General features: G+C 40.6%; 1 protein-coding gene across 1 annotated transcript; it reads right to left on the reverse strand.

Moving 5' to 3' along the window:
• Positions 1–6948: 6948 nt before the first annotated feature.
• nmur1a (neuromedin U receptor 1a) lies at positions 6949–10113 on the reverse strand (the record flags this gene model as incomplete). The annotated part of the gene is made up of 2 exons (XM_080505686.1): positions 6949–7346; positions 9201–10113. 2 exons carry the CDS (start codon positions 10111–10113, stop codon positions 6949–6951), a joined length of 1311 nt encoding a protein of 436 aa, XP_080361812.1.
• Positions 10114–18460: the final 8347 nt, after the last annotated feature.

An 18460-nucleotide genomic window follows, 5' to 3' on the forward strand; every position in this document is an offset into this window, starting at 1 on the left:
TAGTACACTCATACTATTTATCATAATTAATATGCATAGATAATTTTTCAAACAATATTTATTCTGGTATTGCTACTGCCGCCAAGATTACTTAAAAAAAAATAATTATTTCTATTATTATGACTTCCATTGTTTGAGCTGGTAATATATACATAAACATGAGTCTGGGTACAGGTGATTTCAGTGGCTTCTAGCAATCATCGACTTCACTAATACATTAAAATCTTGTTGTCATTCCGATGTCAGAAGTCAGACTGAAAAAACGATTCTTTTTATGACACACAATAATGTGTGATTCACACTGAGTGCCACACATTATTGGATTACCAAAGTTCGTTATACATTCTGTTTCATTCCTGCAAATCATCTCATTTATTCATCAGTTGAAAATGTTGCCACAAAGACACTCTTGATTTGTTTCACCAGTGTGTTAATGTTTTTCCTATTCGACACAGTAATTCACCCAAGAGTTCCCACTCTTCCAGATGGGTCCAAGTGAGGATTGTGTGTGTGTGTGCATTCAAAGTTTGCTGATACTCTCTGTTGAGAGTTGTGCCTGTGCATTTATAAGTCCTTGTTCTCCAATCGTGATCTCTCCCTCTTGGGACTGTTGGCTGTGACATGATTACCAACGGCTATTTGTGAGGGGAGATTTTTTTTGGAACGCTTTATCCATTCCAGTGTTATCATTATTCTATCCAACGAGTATTCAACAAGTGTCTCCACTGTGAAGCTTTCGTACCATATTTACTGAGAAGGTGGAAACTGCTACGGCGACTTCCGCTGTCAAAAGGTTAAAATAGCTGAAGTTAATGTATTTCTTTATAGCAGGGATCGTCTAGTTGTGAGAGAATAAGGTAGCCTCCCTTCAAAAATAACATTGCATTTCATTCACCAACATGTCAAGATGAAGAGCTAGTTAAAAAAAAAAAAACCTACCCTTCACTGCCTCTAGTAATTTAGAGTTCATTGGTTGGGAGAAATGTGATTACCTTTAAAGACCTACGCTTTTAAAGCACTGGAGGTACAGAATGTAAGATTGCAGTACCAATTGTCCAGTCTGCAATAAGATTGTAAAGAACTATGAATTGATTTAATGAGAATTACCATTCATAGCATTTTCCATTCACCCATCTTCTATACCGCTACCATGTGCAGGGTCACTGTAACCAATCACAGCTAACTGTTGCCTGTTGACGTGATGAGGATTTAATAGACGTCTGAATACGTTGTATGCATTTAATGGTCTAACATGATTAGATAGTAATTAAAATAGAAATAAAGACATACATTGTATTACATACAATTAAAGATAAGTGAGAAGTTTATGCTCGTACTTCTCTAATGGCATGGGGCATCGCTTTTCAGTTCCTCTTGTTTCTTGATGACAAACATGTGTAATTGTATATATTCACCTTGTGTGTGTGTGTTTGTGCATCTGCTGACTCTTTATGTGGATCTTTTGTGTCAGGAGTCACAGACCTCGTTCCAGCACCGGATCCTCTCTGGCACTCCTGCAGGCAATCAGCTAATTGATTGTCAAGCAGTCTTAAGCCCTGCAGGGAGGAGGGTCCGGTGCCAGAGGACTGCCTAGTCTTCACTCCGCGTGGAGGTGAGTCGGTGTTGTCCTCCCCGGGGTGGTTCCCGTTCCCGTTCCCGTTCCCGTTCCCGTTCCCGTTCCTGTTCCGACGCCAGTTCCAAGAAGTCCCCCCGGGTTCCGTCCCGGCTCCAAGAAGTCCCCCCGGGTTCCGTCCCGGCTCCAAGAAGTCCCCCCGGGTTCCGTCCCGGCTCCAAGAAGTCCCCCCGGGTTCCGTCCCGGCTCCAAGAAGTCCCCCCGGGTCCCGTCCCGGCTCCAAGAGGCCCCCCTGAGATTCCCCCGGGTCCCGTCCCGGCTCCAAGAGGCCCCCCCCCTGAGATTCCCCCGGGTCCCGTCCCGGCTCCAAGAGGCCCCCCCCCTGAGATTCCCCCGGGTCCCGTCCCGGTTCCAAGAGGCCCCCCCCCTGAGATTCCCCCGGGTCCCGTCCCGGTTCCAAGAGGCCCCCCCCTGAGATTCCCCCGGGTCCCGTCCCGGTTCCAAGAGGCCCCCCCCAGAGATTCCCCCGGGTCCCGTCCCGGTTCCAAGAGGCCCCCCCCAGAGATTCCCCCGGGTCCCGTCCCGGTTCCAAGAGGCCCCCCAGAGTTCCCCCGGGTCCCGTCACCGTTCCAGCTCCCTTTTCCCCGTTTCCTCAATAAACATTAACTGTTTGCAAACAACTTTCTGCTTGAGGTCTGCTTTTGGGTTCAGGACACTCCACGCGGCGGCGCCCAGCCGTGACATTTTGACTACTTCCACTAATAGCGGCACACAATTTGTTTCTGTCCGTCTGTTATCTCTGCTTGTCTAATCATACTGTTAGGCGCTGTGTTGAAGAAGTGTTCTATCCTGCATACGTGTGAATAACAATTTGAATGCATCATTGTTTAGTAAGTGAATCAAACTAAATATCATTTGACTGTGAGGTTCAGTACTCCATTAATTCTGAGATAGAGAAGTCACATTTCAAAGAGTCGGCCTTCAGGAAATAAATGGCAACAACAAATACAATAGAAACAAGAGCAATCAGAGATTTCTGACGTCCGTCAAAGGACCCTGGATGCCAACCCTGGATCACCTTCAAAATGTAATGGAATCCTCCATGGCCCAACATCTATCTGTGTTGAAACTTTCAACAAAATCTGTGCAGTAGTTTTGATGTAATCTTGCTTACAGATATACGGATAGAAAAACAAATGTACGCTGATGATTTTGTGACGTCCTTGGCAGATGTAGATATGATTCAGTAGGGCGAAACAGAGAAGATATGTCACATGGGTAAAAACAGGTGAGGTAACTGGAAAGGTTCGTAACCTAGAAAGCTGACACGGTTAGTTACAGAAAGTCAGAACAATTTCAGTATTTCAAGGTAGGGCTTAAAGCTTGCTCCACCGTAAGGAGTTGGGAGGAGTTCCAACAGACTGAAAAAAGGGCGTAGAAAGCATGTTTTGAATCGGGATTTGTTGTCTGTGCAAGAATTTGCATGGAGCTCTGCCAATCCCTCTTTTTGTTTGACTTTTTAAGAGGTATTGGGAGTTAATTGTGGGTCAGGGACACCATCTAGTCCAGACCAGGGGCCTCATTTATAAGGGTTGCTTACACACAAAACGGGTCCTGAAAGACGTGTAGCGACGCCACTCTCCATGGAAAGTTTGTGATCTAAAAAATAAACATTGAAAGAGAATGTGTGTACTGGTATGTCAGCTTTGGACTTTGCGTACAAACATTTTGGAGATGGCGGAAACTGGTGGCGCTGACGGTGAAGTGGTGAACTGAAGCCGGATTCATCTCATACATTTAATATCTTCACATATCAGGATTATAGATCCATGTAAACACAAACAGCCAAGCTGCAGTGTTCTAGTTTTTTTTTTTTTTTTTGTGAGACATTACTACTGAATCGACAGCACGATGTTCATACGTCAGATTTTCATTGTCAAATGACAGAGTGGTGGATAGAACTGATTGATTAGTAATGATAGAGCCATGAATGGCACTGATTATCAATTGTGACAAGGTGTGCAACAATCAGTCCCATTGCAGAGTAAGCATACTGTATAAATAGCTTGGTAACAGCCGTGTGTAATGCTGCACTGTGGATGCGCTGACATCGCCACACGCTCTGCTGCAGACAGACGACCTTCTCGTCACCCACCGCTTCCAACTCGAGTGACTGAGGAAACGACACAAAGTCCACTGAGCCTTTTTCACAAATCCCTGTTGAAATATTTAATTCATACATTTAATATACAGATACAACTACTTTGTCGGTGTCCACTGTGGTCTCCACCAAATCTGTATCATGGGGCTGTTTTTATGTGCAGGGGTGTGCTACGGTGCTGTCCCCATGATGTCACTCTCCTCTGGCCCCCTATGATGTCACTCTCCTCTCACCTCCACCTTCAGATCAGACCCTTCTCCTCCACCTCTACAGTCACACTGTGACTCTCACACTATTTACAGCGGTGACGACGTGCTGCCGATCATTTGTTTTTATTTTATTAGTGAAGTCACCACTGTGACCAAATAATATAATTTTCCTGACCTCCACCTCCTTCATGACTATTTTCTCTCTGTATAATTCATTTCCCTCCTCTTTTATGTCAGGAATTAGTGTCAAATGCCGGCGATGAGCAGGGGGAAAGATGCAAAAATCTTCATGATGTACTTTGCATTGACTATTTAGGGCAGAAAGTGGGCGTGTTGAGGGCGGTAGGAGAACTGTACAACCTTCCAGGTGGACTGGGATCTATTAAAGTGTGTGTAGATGTGCGTAAGCAGGGTTATATTGATTCCAATTCTTTCAATTTTAGGTTTTGGGCACACAAACAGTTTTAGTAGGTGTACTTCGCGATGTTTTATAGATGCGGCCCCAGGACCATTGGCTTTTTGCCACGACAGACATACATATTTACTAGTTTACCTTTACATAATTTTATCCTCTTCTTTCTTACCAAAGTCCAATAATCTTCATGTTTGAGGAGTATTTAAAGAACAGTAGCACCCAGCTATTACTACAACTTTCTCATTCTGACAAAGTCATTAGTTTCTACCCTGTATCACATCCAATGGCTTTTCTCCCAGTTTCCTTATCATATTTTTATTATTTGCACAACATTTTTTACACAAAAAACAGTTATTACATGCACCAACCAGAAACCCCCCCCCCCCCAGCTTAAACAACAACTGGAAAAAAACTAAATATCTTGACGAACAGTGAACTAGTAATTAAAAGATAAATGTTCAAGTAGAATACATAATTTGTTGGTTCTGGAATTGAGTAGACGTTTGCATTTATCCCCGGTTTACATGTTGAAATGTCGGATAGCTCAAGAAATGTACAGTTTTTATTCAAACATCTCAACTCGTCACATTGTTAGAACTTTGTGTAATGACACTGACAAAAATAAAGGCCCACAAAGCTAAAAAATATTAAATACAAAGAGCAATGCTCATACATTGTTTTTGTTAAGCCAATATTAAAAACACACATGAATATTTAAAGAACAATGTAGTCTCCATGTTCACATTATACATAGTGTATTTACAGTGTGTTCCTTTTGTTTTCTGATTAAGTGGATTGCGACAAATAATAAAAACATCAAAACGTACCTTCGTTCTCCCCTCTACAAAGCTTCAACAGCCCTAAATATTCACACCACACGTTTTGTGTAACTGCAAGTACAGGAGTAGTTTTTGGCTGATTGTCTGACTTGTTTACATCATAGTCATGTGGGTTCTGAGAAAATTACTATTATTATTATTTGTTTTAACATTCCTCTAATTTTCTTGGACAAAGGAAATATGTTGCTGTACAAAAGCAACACCAGCAGAGGGAACCAGGATTCATGCTTTCCTTGCATTACCTTGTTTTATATTTTCTTTCTGGCTTGGCTACAAGTTTCCACAACATCTCTGTCTCTCAGTATTTTTTATCTGAAGTGCTTTCTAAAAATGTGTGCATTCTTCTTTTTTCTAAAATTTCGATATCTATTTCATACTTTCTCTCTATGGTTTTGAAGTAGACAATCTGGAGACTTTTCACATTGTCACATATGACAGATTTAAAAAATACAAACTGTGCAGACATACCTCAAAAACATTTTTGACTTACAAGCTCGAAAACAGTGGCACTGGGTGGGACAAGATATGCAGTAAATCCATTAATACAGACAGTACGCATGCAGTTAAAAAAAGGAAACGGATAGCCTTGTTTAATAAGTAGGGTGCAATTTCATTGTGCACATATATGATGTCTTTATAAAAGTGACTTGCAATTGCTGGTACCAACAAAAGAAAGTTAACAAGAAGCTCTTTTGTAAAAAAAAATTACTTTAGCAAACTGTGATCTTGTGTTTGCAATGCAAGTGACTCAAAGCCAACAAAACCCCACAATGTCAGCTGAAGCTCTCTATTAAAACAAAGTGTAGCTCCTGAAAATGTCCTCACACCAAACTGAAAAGACTGAATAAAACAGTCACTGAAGGGTTTTCCACAAAAGTGGTAGAACCTTATTTTTCATTTAATGCAATGCGAGGTTAAAACATGGGCGAATATTTTCTCAATCATTTATATAACCTGCTATCGTAAAACCATGTTTTGAAAGCCTTTAAGCAACCATTTACTATTATTTAAAAGCTGTAATTGTCTTTATAAATGTTTGGGTTCCTCATTAATACCCTTAGTTTGATGCTATAGAGATGACAGTAAAGAAAGAATAATATATTATAGATATCAGAAGCTATAATAAAAGAAATACACATTTTCTTCCTGTTTCACAAAATTAACATGATTACATGACTAAATTTGAGAAGGCCGTTCTTTTAAAATATCCACCACTTTTTTTTTTCTATCTATCATCTTGCTTTTTAGTGAAGTCCTTAAAAAAAATACATACATTTTCACACTGAGAACTAGCCTGTCTGCGTATATTTAAGCTACTGTTACACGTCAACATACAGATGTAGAGGAAGTCCACTACAGATTTGGAGTAAATGCCAAAACCCTAAAAGGTTGCAGAAAAATGAGTGAAACCCAAGTTTGTACTGAGGTATAAACTGTCTTCAACCACTCTGAGTATCCTCAAATATCGGTATTTCAACTATAGTCTTAACTTCATTCTCCTTGAATTGGGACTTGTTTTTCCTATTGACTTCAGCATTATTTGTACTGTTGAAGAGACAATAAACATGGACAGCTGAAGAGTGTCCCTTTTACCTCCCATTCCCCCAATGCGGACATTCAACTTATGCATCAGTACAAACTGCACGTTGAAAACATCCACAGGAAGTGGAGCATCCAGTGGATAAGAAAGGAGAGTTCTGCCTATAGCACCATGCCACCCTGAACACAATACACTGGCCTTGAACCACCCTTTAAGTTTTCAGTTTCAGTGAATAGCTGTTCTCGTCTTTCGCTTTCCTGCCTCCACCTTTTGTGTTGGACTCAGCCGCAGCGCCTCCATTGCCGAGCGGCGCATCGCTGAGGGTGCTGCGAAGCGTCACCCGGGTGACACTGAGCGAGTGTTTTCTGGGAATGACGTGATGCGGCCGATGGCACATCACTTCCTTGAACATCTCCCGAAAGCGCGTGGACATGAGGTTGTACAAGATGGGGTTGACCGCTGAGCTGAGGTAGAAGAACACGCCGGAGATGATGTGCACGTACTCAAAGACTTCCAGTTGGGTGTCGGTCCAGTCGCTGATGAAGCTCCACATGAGGCGGTCGGTGTGAAATGGGGCCCAGCAGATTCCAAACACCACGACTAGGACGACTGGAAGACAGTGGAAAGGAAGTGAGAGGAGAAATTATGGATATATTTTTTAGAATTGTTGTGGCTGATTGATTTTGTTCTCTTTTTTGCCATGATTTAATTGTTGCTCTGATGCAGTTTGACAGTGTTTGTCCTTTACATCAGCGATTAATGGATGTGTGACATCACTCTAAATGTCAGCATGGGGACGCTGGGCACGTTTAAGGCAATCTGAGTCAGTGACAATGATGTGATTTAATGAAATGTTTTTATCAAATAATTGACTCTGAATACATATACAATTTTCCTTTTTTTTAAAACGTATATAGCTCATTGCAGTTCCTTCAATAATTAATGAAAATGTAAAAGTTATCTATATCTCAGTTACGTCTATCCTGCTACTATGCATTATGGTATTTTGTTACAGCAGTTAGATGGAAGAAGATGCTCTAGAATATGTTCCTGAACACATTTGTTTTATAAATTAATGGCATCAACTGGAAGCAGCAACAAAAGAAGTTGAGATAAAGTCAGAAAATTCCGAAATGGGTCACATAAATAGAATAATTGCTTTGAGACAGGAGTGCATTACATGAACTATGGCTACAATATGATGTTGATATTAGTTGAAGAATGGGATTAATTTCACTGAAGTTGGTTTCAGTTCGTTCAAATTATAATTTTGTACTGAGAACATCAACCACGAGGACAATAACTTTTGCTGTCCAATCCTTTTAATGTACCATTTACCAATGTAATGCAAATTTACCAAGCTCATGAAAATCTAATATTTTGAAAGTTACAAATTTCATATGGTTTCTTAATGTGATATGAATGATTTCAGATGTGATGTTACGGTAAACTGTTTCTTGAAAACACGTTATTCACAACTCTGTCCTTCCTCAAAAAAATATAGGAATAAAACCAAACACAATTGTCTTTTAACTGCTTGAATGATGTTTGGAAATATGATCAAAAATAGCGTTATAACGATTCTTGACTAGTAGAACATGAACCCTCTGCTCTTCCAGACTTTTGGGCCCCTGACCTTTTAGTTTATATTGATGAAAACCCTTCTGGAGGACTGTGACTTTAGAAGAGGCAGTCAAATTAATTCTAAGTCGATTTAGTTTTGGCAAAACTTCACTTGACGCAAGTCTCTTTGAAGAGAAGACTTGAATATGAGTAACACCAAAGTAACACCAAAGTATTAACATTATTATTCCTCTGGCTGTTTATACTGTGTGGTAATATCTAAATCAGTGAGGCCTTGCAAGGTTTTTCATTGATATTTTTAATTCATTATCCACATTCAAAAGTATGCCATTCGGACGGGAGACACAATACAGTCTCAGCTGATAACCTTTTTGAATATTGAGTTTTAGAAATCTTGCTCTCGTTGACAATGAGATTCTGATGATTGAGTCGTCTGAAAGCAGTTAAATCAATGCAAAATGTGCTGAATTAAACATCCTATACACCCTTCCTATAAACAAGGAAAAAAATTAAGATTTTCCAAAAGAACAATGTTTGTTTTTCGTGTAACTAACTAAATCACTGTTGTGCTTTGATGGACTGGTGACCTGTCCAGGATTTACTCTGAGTTTTGCAAAGCAGCATAGACGATGAACGATTTCGGCAGGGCAGCCATCTTGACTACAAACTTATGACACTTTCTCATGCCAACATGCAGTTTTTAGATCAATGTGTGGGTTAGGGTTAGGGTGTGTGTGTGTGTGTGTGTGTGTGTGTGTGTGTGTGTGTGTGTGTGTGTGTGTGTGTGTGTGTTCAATTCAAAATAAGAAACTGTAAAACAGTTTTTAAGTGTCAGAGTTGTCCTTTTTTGGAAATGATTTGGAGATATTTTTTACTTACATAACATTTTTGTAACCTGCCGGCGACGTGCCTTCTGCTGCTGTGTTCGGATGTTGCAGAAGCTGTCTTGTCCAAAGCTGGAGTTTGCCTCCAGCGCCTGGCACAGCTTTTCACGCCTCAGCTGCAGTCCAATGAGCATGTACAAAACACTGATTGTGAGCATGGGCAGGATGAAAAACAAAAAGGTGGTCACCTGAATGGTCAGGTTGTACATCCAGTGCGGCTTCACCAGTGTACATATTGCAGAGTCGTGAATTTCGACGTCGACATTCCCATCGGGGCCGGTGAAGTTCCTGTGGAGGGTGACAATCCCATGCAGGCTTGTGTTGGGCAGTGCGCACAGCACCGACACGCCCCATACTGTGAGGATCACCCGCTTGGCGTGTGTGCGCGTCACAACATACTTTGCTCGCAGCGGGTGCACCACGGCAATGTATCGCTCCACGCTTAGCGCCGTCACGTTGAGGATGGATGCCAGGCAGACCATCTCGAACACGAAGGTTTTGAAATAGCAGCCAGCCTTCCCCAGGAGAAATGGGTAGTTTTGCCACAGCTCGTACAACTCGAGTGGCATGCCGAGCAGCAGCACCAGCAGGTCGGACACGGCCAAGCTGAACAAGTAGTAATTCGTCGGTGTCCACATGACCTTGTTGCGCGCGATGACCGTGCATGTCAGCACATTTCCTACGATGCCAGTCATGAAGATGGCGAGATAGATGAGGCAGATTGGTAAGAACACCGATGATCGACGAGAGCCCAGATATTTTTCCAGATACTCGTCTTCCGGCAGACACGCATCACTGATGGAGCTTCTGTTCATGTCAGATGTCATATTGCCACATTTTTCTTCTGCGGGACAAAGCCACTCTCCTTTTTTGGCCATCACGTCGAATGTGCAGTTGTAATCCATCATCTTGCTGAAGTAGCAGTCAGAGCAACTCTAGAAAAACACAAAGATTTCAAAAATTATCTACATATCTATATCACTGTGCTGTCTCGTGCAAATGAGTTCGTCTGAGCACCACATTGGGGGACTGAAATGATACTGTGGTGTAATCTGTGGTCTCCCTACCCTCATACGACAACCTATTAGTGTGGGAGGTGAAGTTAATCAAGCATCAATATGATTGTGTGTTGTTTTTTACCCCATTGCCATAAAGTTGCTTCGGGTCAGAATTATGTCCAATTTGAAAATATTGGCGATTCCTTGTGTGTTCATTATAACCAACTGAGGCTCCTGCACATTGAGCGCTCTGCCAATAAATGGTTTTTGTCCTCTCCTCTGACTGCATTATCAAGTGCATTGAAATATCTTCTGAAGATATTCAACTGACGACGTTAAAGAAGCGAGTTTGCATCTGGAAGGGGCGCTGGTTGAAATCCTACTGCCAATGGGTCACTACTGTCGGGTCTGTTGTCAGTCTACTGTCAGTTTCTCATTCAGAACATTGCAGGTGAGATTCCAACCGTCTCCCCCGGTCCACATGTCAAAGTGTCCTTGAGCAAGACACTGATCTTCAGATTGCTCCTAATGAATGGATTAGGCCCTTTTAATGGCAGCCACCTCAATTGGTGTGTGAACGGTAAATATGATTAACAATGTAAATCTTATTTGGGACTGCTCAAGCAGTGGAAAATGCAGTTATCCACTCTTTGTAAACATTTTCTTTGATTGATTGATTGAATGAATGAATGAATGAAAAATTATTAGATACAAAAGGAGATGTACTTTGAGTAAATTGCTTTGTTGCATTCCACGTACTTTGTGTCGTGTAAATACAGAAAAGAAATGCTCCAGTTAAGTAATATATGTGTAGCAGGTGAACCCAGAGACGCAGAGACATGTACACAGACTTCCCAAACACCGTGTTCATTGTCATGAATCACCAACACACCGTGCACTGCTGCCCCTTCCTCTGCCTGTCACCCTAGTGTCTGGGCAGATCCTCCCTATGTGGAGAGGGTTGATCAGCCACCAGTGATTTACAGCTGCGACCCATCACTTCTCTCCCAATACATGTTTTAATCAGATTCAAATAATATCTTTTTTTTTTATATACAGAAATACATAATTATTGGTTTCATGTGGTAATTATGATCAACACTAATCAGGGCAAATGTGGGTGTTTCATCATTAAGCGGAAGTTAGCTTTTTTTATAGCTAAGATGAGATTAGATAAATCTTTATTAGTCCCACAAGTGAGAATTTGCGGTCTCAGAGCAGCATAGTAGACAGTCACACCGACAAACCAAACAATATAGATAAAGAAGCAAAACTCCCAAAGCAACTTGCAAACATTGACAATTAAATATTAACTGTACATATAGACCTTACGCTTGACTATTTACTGACCGAGACGAAAGAAAATACATTACCAGGTAAGCAAAAGCCTAACTGACCAAACATAACTCCGCACCTCCCTGGTTCTCTTTCACAAGACATGATGGATTAAAGAGGGAGTAGCTTGTCAGCTTGAACATAAAAGCCCAACAAAAGATGCAATCTTTATTTGTATGGTGTTCAATACACGTTTGTTTTGGGTTCTCCAGTGATAAACCTTCTAATTCCAGTCTGCTCCAGGTGTTAACCTCCTCAATTTACAGCAGTCGAAAAGCAGGACATGGGACTGAGTTTGGCACTCAGCACCTGTAGCTTCTATTTGCCACTAAATGAAAACATGTACCAAAGCTCGCTCCGGTCTCCCACATCTCTCACTTGTTTCATCGTTCCTCCAACACCCATGCTGGCTCCTGCTCACCCAACATCCGTTAAAGGGTGCCTCACACACCCGCAGACTAAAAGGACATCCCCACACACATATTCATACTTTAATTCAAATTAAAGACTGATTCACCTTCTTTGTATGTCATGAGCTGTGGGAGGAAACTGGAGTACCTGGGAAAACACACGCACACACACACACACACACACACACACACACACACACACACACACACACACACACACACACACACACACACACACACACACACACACACACACACACACACACACACACACACACACACACACACACACACACACAGGAAGCCGAGAGTTGAACTGGAGGTATTCTTGCTCAGTTTGTAGTATGAAATGGAACATCACTACGCAGCCTAACCATCCAAAATCCAAAGGCATGCTGCTCCTCATCTGTGTCTGTGCTTGGCTCACTAATCCTTAATCCCAAGTAGTTTTAATAAGCCACAATGTCTCACATACATTGTTCCAGTTGGAGTGAATAATACATAAGGAGTTGAATAGTGAAGGTCACCAGGGCAAAGAGGCACAAAGTGACTCATTACCATGCTTTCCATGACAATGTTTGAATATTTTTTAGCCAACAACCGTTTTAAATTGTCTAATAAATGATTAGGTTATTGTATGCTGGAGGGCTTGCTGTTGTAGTACTAAATCTTAGAAAAGCTGCACTTGAGTTTGAGGTGTGGTGCCAAATACAGTTTCAGCTATGAGTTCTGATATATACTACTGCAGCATGAGCTCAAGAGGAATGTTGCTTTTATTGTTACTGTTTGACAGCAAATGAAACCAAAACCAAGACCCCTTTCTTTCATCATTATATATTTTTTCCTGACAACACAAATAGTGCCACCACATAACAACACAATCTAGTTGCTTAATGACCCAATAACTCAAATTGTCCTGCTAATCTTTTCATTACCGTTTTTTTTTTCCTACATTATTATACATTCTGCTCCTTTGAAACATCCATCAATACATTTCCATTCCCTGCGCAACCAGAGTACATTAAGAAAACACCATCTAGATCAAGTGACACAGCTTTGGAGTTTATCTGTGCTGCACTGATAAGATGTTTCTGGTCCGATTCTTCTGTTATTGAGTATCTATATAGTATTTGAAAATGGAGGATTCAATGTAAATTTGTACATATTAATTTAAATGTTTAAATAAGTACTTAAAATGTCCTTAACATGTGTAAAAGGTAGAAACAAAAATCTGTACAATTCATTGTTTAAGATTGGCTTAAATGCGTTACTTCCCCTTTTTTGAAGATTTGCCAACACACAAGTGCAAGGAGCTAAAAGCTGAATAAGAAGCACTGACACTCATATTTGTGAACCTCAGTGGTTTTTGCTGAGTTTTGACCCCTAACCCGACCTTTCCGGCTTTGGCTGCAGCAGCAGTGTTGCTTTCAGTCTGGTTGGTTTTCATACTGGTACATGTGATGTTTCACCCCCTGCTGCTCGGAGCAGAACACACTGCAGGATTTCTCTTCGCCTTCCGAGTGGATTGGACCTGACAAAATCGCTCTTGACACACCCCACACCACAGGAAAATCAGACACAATTTTTTTTTGCAGACGTTCAACAATCGGGCCTTTGGAGGAGCTCGGGACATAAATTAGCCCGATTATACTGTAGCCTCCTGTTAAAGGCTGTTCTGGAGCCTACGGGATCGGCCCACGCCGAGGGAGTCAGACTCAATGTTTTAAGCCTTTGTGTTTTTCTTTGATTCTGTTATTTAGAAATTAATTTGTGTGTTACATTAATTTCTGTCGTCAGAGTAGTTCACGAGTGGAAGCTCACTGAAGTGCAGCCAATATTAAAAACATGCATTTCAAGGTGTACTTTGGTATTCTTACAATATATGCTACTTTGGCACTTTGAAGTTGTCAGTGGTTCCCTCAGTTTACAAAGCATAAAATGGTGCAAAATGGATACCAATGATACCAATCTGTTCCTAAGCGAGGGTTGGTAACAAGAAGAAATGGACTAATTCACCTAAAGAAAGGAAAATAATCCCAGCACAATTTATAAAGCCAAATTATTACCCTCTTGTTTAAACAGTACAAAAATGAATAACGGAGCCATTTGGACTATAGCTTACTTAGTGTGTGTACTGCCTATCTACTGTATGCAATGCAATACAAACACATATTAGTAAAACAAATAGTCAATTAAATTTTCAAAAAACCCCTGAATAAAACTGACCAGAGCAGATGTATCCTGCCAGTCAGGAAATCAATCTGTCAGTATTTTCTCTAACTTTCAGCAGCTCAACTGCAAGAAAAGAACCCCCCTGCACATTCATGTTGCCCTTGGTATCTGTTTGAACTGTCCTGTACCTGCTGTTCAAACGAACACCATCCAGTGAGTAACCAGTGACTGTGATGCATTAGATACTATATGTATGAAACCTTTGGCGGCTTTTGAAGTTCTACTCAAAGGAAAGTAATTTAGAAGTAATTACAGTAAAATCTCTGATGCAGGGATGCCCTAAAAGCCAAGCAAAATGGTCCCTTGAAGTCAGGTGTCCTCCCTTTGGAGGGATGGGTCACGGAGACAAATTGTAGGACCAGTTGATATTGAAAGAACCAAACACCAAATATGCTATGGCTATTTAAAAGTACATAGCTGAACCAATACAAAAAAGTATATATATATATATATATATATATATATATACATACATTCTTCAGGGACCACATACAGTCCAGTTTCATCTTAAGTGGACCAGACTGGTAAAATATTGCTATAATAACCTTTAAATGTACACGCTTTTCTTTGTTGTGGTCTCATTGTATGTTATGAAAATGTCTATATTTTTGCATGATCAAACAGTTAGTACTGAAAATGATTACAATCTCAACCTCCTTGTGCCCAGAGTACACATGACGTCATGACGTGTGCTCGGATCCGCTCCGACCCGCTGCAGTCGACCACCCAGCCCAAATTTTATGACAAATTGTAGGACCAGTTGATATTGATATCTGTGTGCGCCAACTACTGGACGCGAGTGTGAGGAGATCCTCCCTGAACAAAAGGAAAGGTGGAGAATGCCGGGCAGCCGAAGCGGAGATATTTTCGTGATCGTTACGTTACGTTATGGAACGCACAGGGAAGTGAGCCCAGAGCGTAGTATGGAGGCAAGCGTCTATCACCTGCGACCCGCGCACAGCCTGCGGACACGCAACGCGGCATCGCGCTGCGGGGAAGCGGCGGATATTCAGATCTCAGAACTAATCTCCTGACATCACAACGCCTGAATATTCCAATACTGGGGTTCAGCCCAAGTATTTTGGTCGTTTCAATCTCGCTCAGCTTGAAGTTTGCCAGGAAAACCTGTCCGTTGTCGGTGTTCGGCAGGTTGTCCACTCACTGTGTGTTAACAGTTAAATATGTGTCCGTGCACAGTGACGTGTCCGCCGAGTACAGGGTGTCCGCTCTTACCGTGTCCGCTCCACAGAGGTTCTACTGTATATTCAAAGAAGAAGCAGTACAGAGGAACCTGCACAAGAATAAAGACAAAAAGTCCTGCATGACATTGATATTTACAAGTTAAAAATGTAAAGAATTGTAAAGAAATGATTATAGTTTATTTCTTTTTTTTTTTTAAGTGGTTTACAGGGTAGTGGTTTACAGTTTCACAACTCTCACGCTATGCTCGACATGCACTACTGTTACAACCTCCTGAAGCTCTCTGGTGACTCCCATAGAGGGCCTCGCCTTTTGTAAACCACAGAGTAAGATTAATCTCAATGGAATAGAAAATTAAGTTTAATGAAGATTAATACACAAATGATATTTTATCAGTCATAGTGTGCCTTTTTTGGTTGCCATAAAAGGATGGGATTGCTGGAAAATGAGAATACATACACATACCTCGTGAAATAATGGCTCCAGATGATGTGAAAGCAAATTTATTTGCTGCATTTCAACATGCATTACTGTCTTTATTGAAGTACCTGCATTGTTTCAACTAATGACGCACTCTTGTGCTTGTAAAGGTTTTGTTCAATCTGAACTTAAGAGTGTAGTACTGAATCACATTGAATTGTATACTGTAAGTACTGCACGAACTTTTTGACATTTACATTACCTAAAATAAGTAAAACAATCAAATATATTAAATCAGTGCAACTCTTTGGGATCAAGCAATCGAGTATGTCAGAAATCTTCTAAGTGGATTTTTTTTTTTTTTTTATCATTACCAAAGTGGCTCTTTCCCAGATGCCGTCTTCTTATATATCTTAGCTTGAATGATGAGTCCCAACTGACACGAGCACGTGAAAGGCTTGAGAGCTTAGGCTGTATATTCATTACAGATATCTACTATTAAATTATTCAAAGTAAAAGAAAAATTCACCAAGACATCACTTGTACTAGCAAATTACCTTTATGTTTGAATGTATATAGGATACACATTTTTCAAATTGACATATCTGCAATGGGAATTATTACTTGTGAAAGCACAATTATGAATATTGGTAACAGTTTTGATGGATGGAATGTCCTTATTAATGAACCATATGTACAAGAATGGCTAAAGAAGTGTCTGTTGCCCTAATTAACAATGACTTGGATATCTAAAAATCTGAAATATCTTTTGTTTTCAGGAGGAATTAACTCGATAGATTTCCACAACATATATAATGTCTTGTATTGGCAAAAGAGCTTGCAATATATTAGAACCAAATAAATAAATCTAGGACTGAATTTCATAAGAAAAATCCAAGTCTAGTTTGCAACTTCTAATATCTTTTACTGAAGAACCTAAGTACCCCCACCCCCCACCCCCCAAAAAACCTTTGCCAGTCTGTCACAGTTTATGTCCCGAGAGCGCAGACATCTCTATACGTCCAGAGTATATCATGAATAATCCAATTCAAATGTCCCAGTCGTGTGCTTTGAGAAAAGTCCACAAATAGAAATAGCATCCAGGTCGAGCCAAGCCAACACGAGACACTCAGTTAATTCAATTGGACTTAAAATTTTGGGGTGTGAGACAAAAAGGTTGCAAAATGCTGACACTCTTCTCTGTCTATCAAAAACTTTATGATGCATTTATATCATGAGAACATTTCTCCTTCCATCCTCCATCCATTAAAATATTATAAATATATTCTGCTTTCAAACCTTAGTTAAAAGGTGTATTGATTTTCTCTTTAAATGTATGCAATCTACACACGCATGCACACATACTTTTACGTGAATTCAGGAGAAATGACATACAACAAGCAAAGGTTATTGTAATTGTAAAAGCAGGAACTATTTAGGAAAGGATGGGCATTTCTAGATTCTATATGTACACCCCTTATAGAAATGTACATATAGAATCTGGAGAGATTCTAGGTTTAAGTATCTTCATTTCACGGACGTCTTCTCCATTAATGCTGATTTGCATTTGAGCTGAATTATTCAGTCGAAAACAAACACGTATTAAACTCATAGCCTCAATGTTGTTATTGACTTCATACTCACTTATTAATTATGCTGTAAGGAGCATCCAGGGAGACTATCACTATATTTGACTATTTTGCTATTAATTCTTAACATACATCAACATCTGTTTTATCTTTTTCAATATTCTATTTATATGTATAAGTTCAAAATAAACTCCAAAGATTGATAAACGTATTAAATAATGTAATGATGAGGTTAAAAAGTTGACCAGTTACATTACAATAGCCCCGAGGGTCCTCTGTATCCTCTATACGCCACTGAATAATAAAGTGATTTCCATTAATACACAAAGACTATTTCAGCAATTTAGTGTCACATATAACATACATTTAGCTTTCATTGGAGGAAAAAATCTTTCTTACCTGTAATTTGCTTTCTTGCTGTTCCTTGGTGTAAACCCAGATTAACGCCTTGAATGGAAACAGTGCGCTGCTCTCTGACTCAACTGTCCGCCTGGTCGGTCGCTCTCTCTACTCAAGCCTCACTCACAGTCACACACATGCATTCTCCCTCCCTCTCTATGTACTTCACCTCCTCCTCCTCCTCCTCCTCCTCCTCCTCCTCACGCACAAACATGCAGACGTTCATAAGTGCATTCATAAATCTTCTGTGTGAGTACATTCACAATATCATTGCTGCAATGGCAGAAATTTAGTGACCTATGTGACTATGAGCCTGACAAAATCCACAGTTGATGCAAATCTGACGTCTTCAATGCAGGTATTGAGCTATTACTGCTCCAGTCTTGACGTCATGTAATGTGTCCGTCCTGCTGTTTCCTTGATAAATTCACATAATAATCCTGCGGCACACTTCAAACATCAAAGTAATACTGAAGTGTGCCTTTGGTTTTCTTAGGGGATAATGCTGCAGTGGCTCCCGCATTGTGCCACAGTCAGTGAGCAGCCGGGGCATATGAAGGTCCCCAACAAAGATGCTGAACATCAGACATACTCTATGTGGGTATCACACACCACACAAACATATCTGCCAAGACCTTACTTCATACAAGAACTGAACTGCTTGTTTGGTAC

The sequence above is a fragment of the Blennius ocellaris genome, assembly GCF_963422515.1.
Source record: "Blennius ocellaris genome assembly, chromosome: 12".
Classification (NCBI taxonomy): Eukaryota; Metazoa; Chordata; class Actinopteri; order Blenniiformes; family Blenniidae; genus Blennius; species Blennius ocellaris.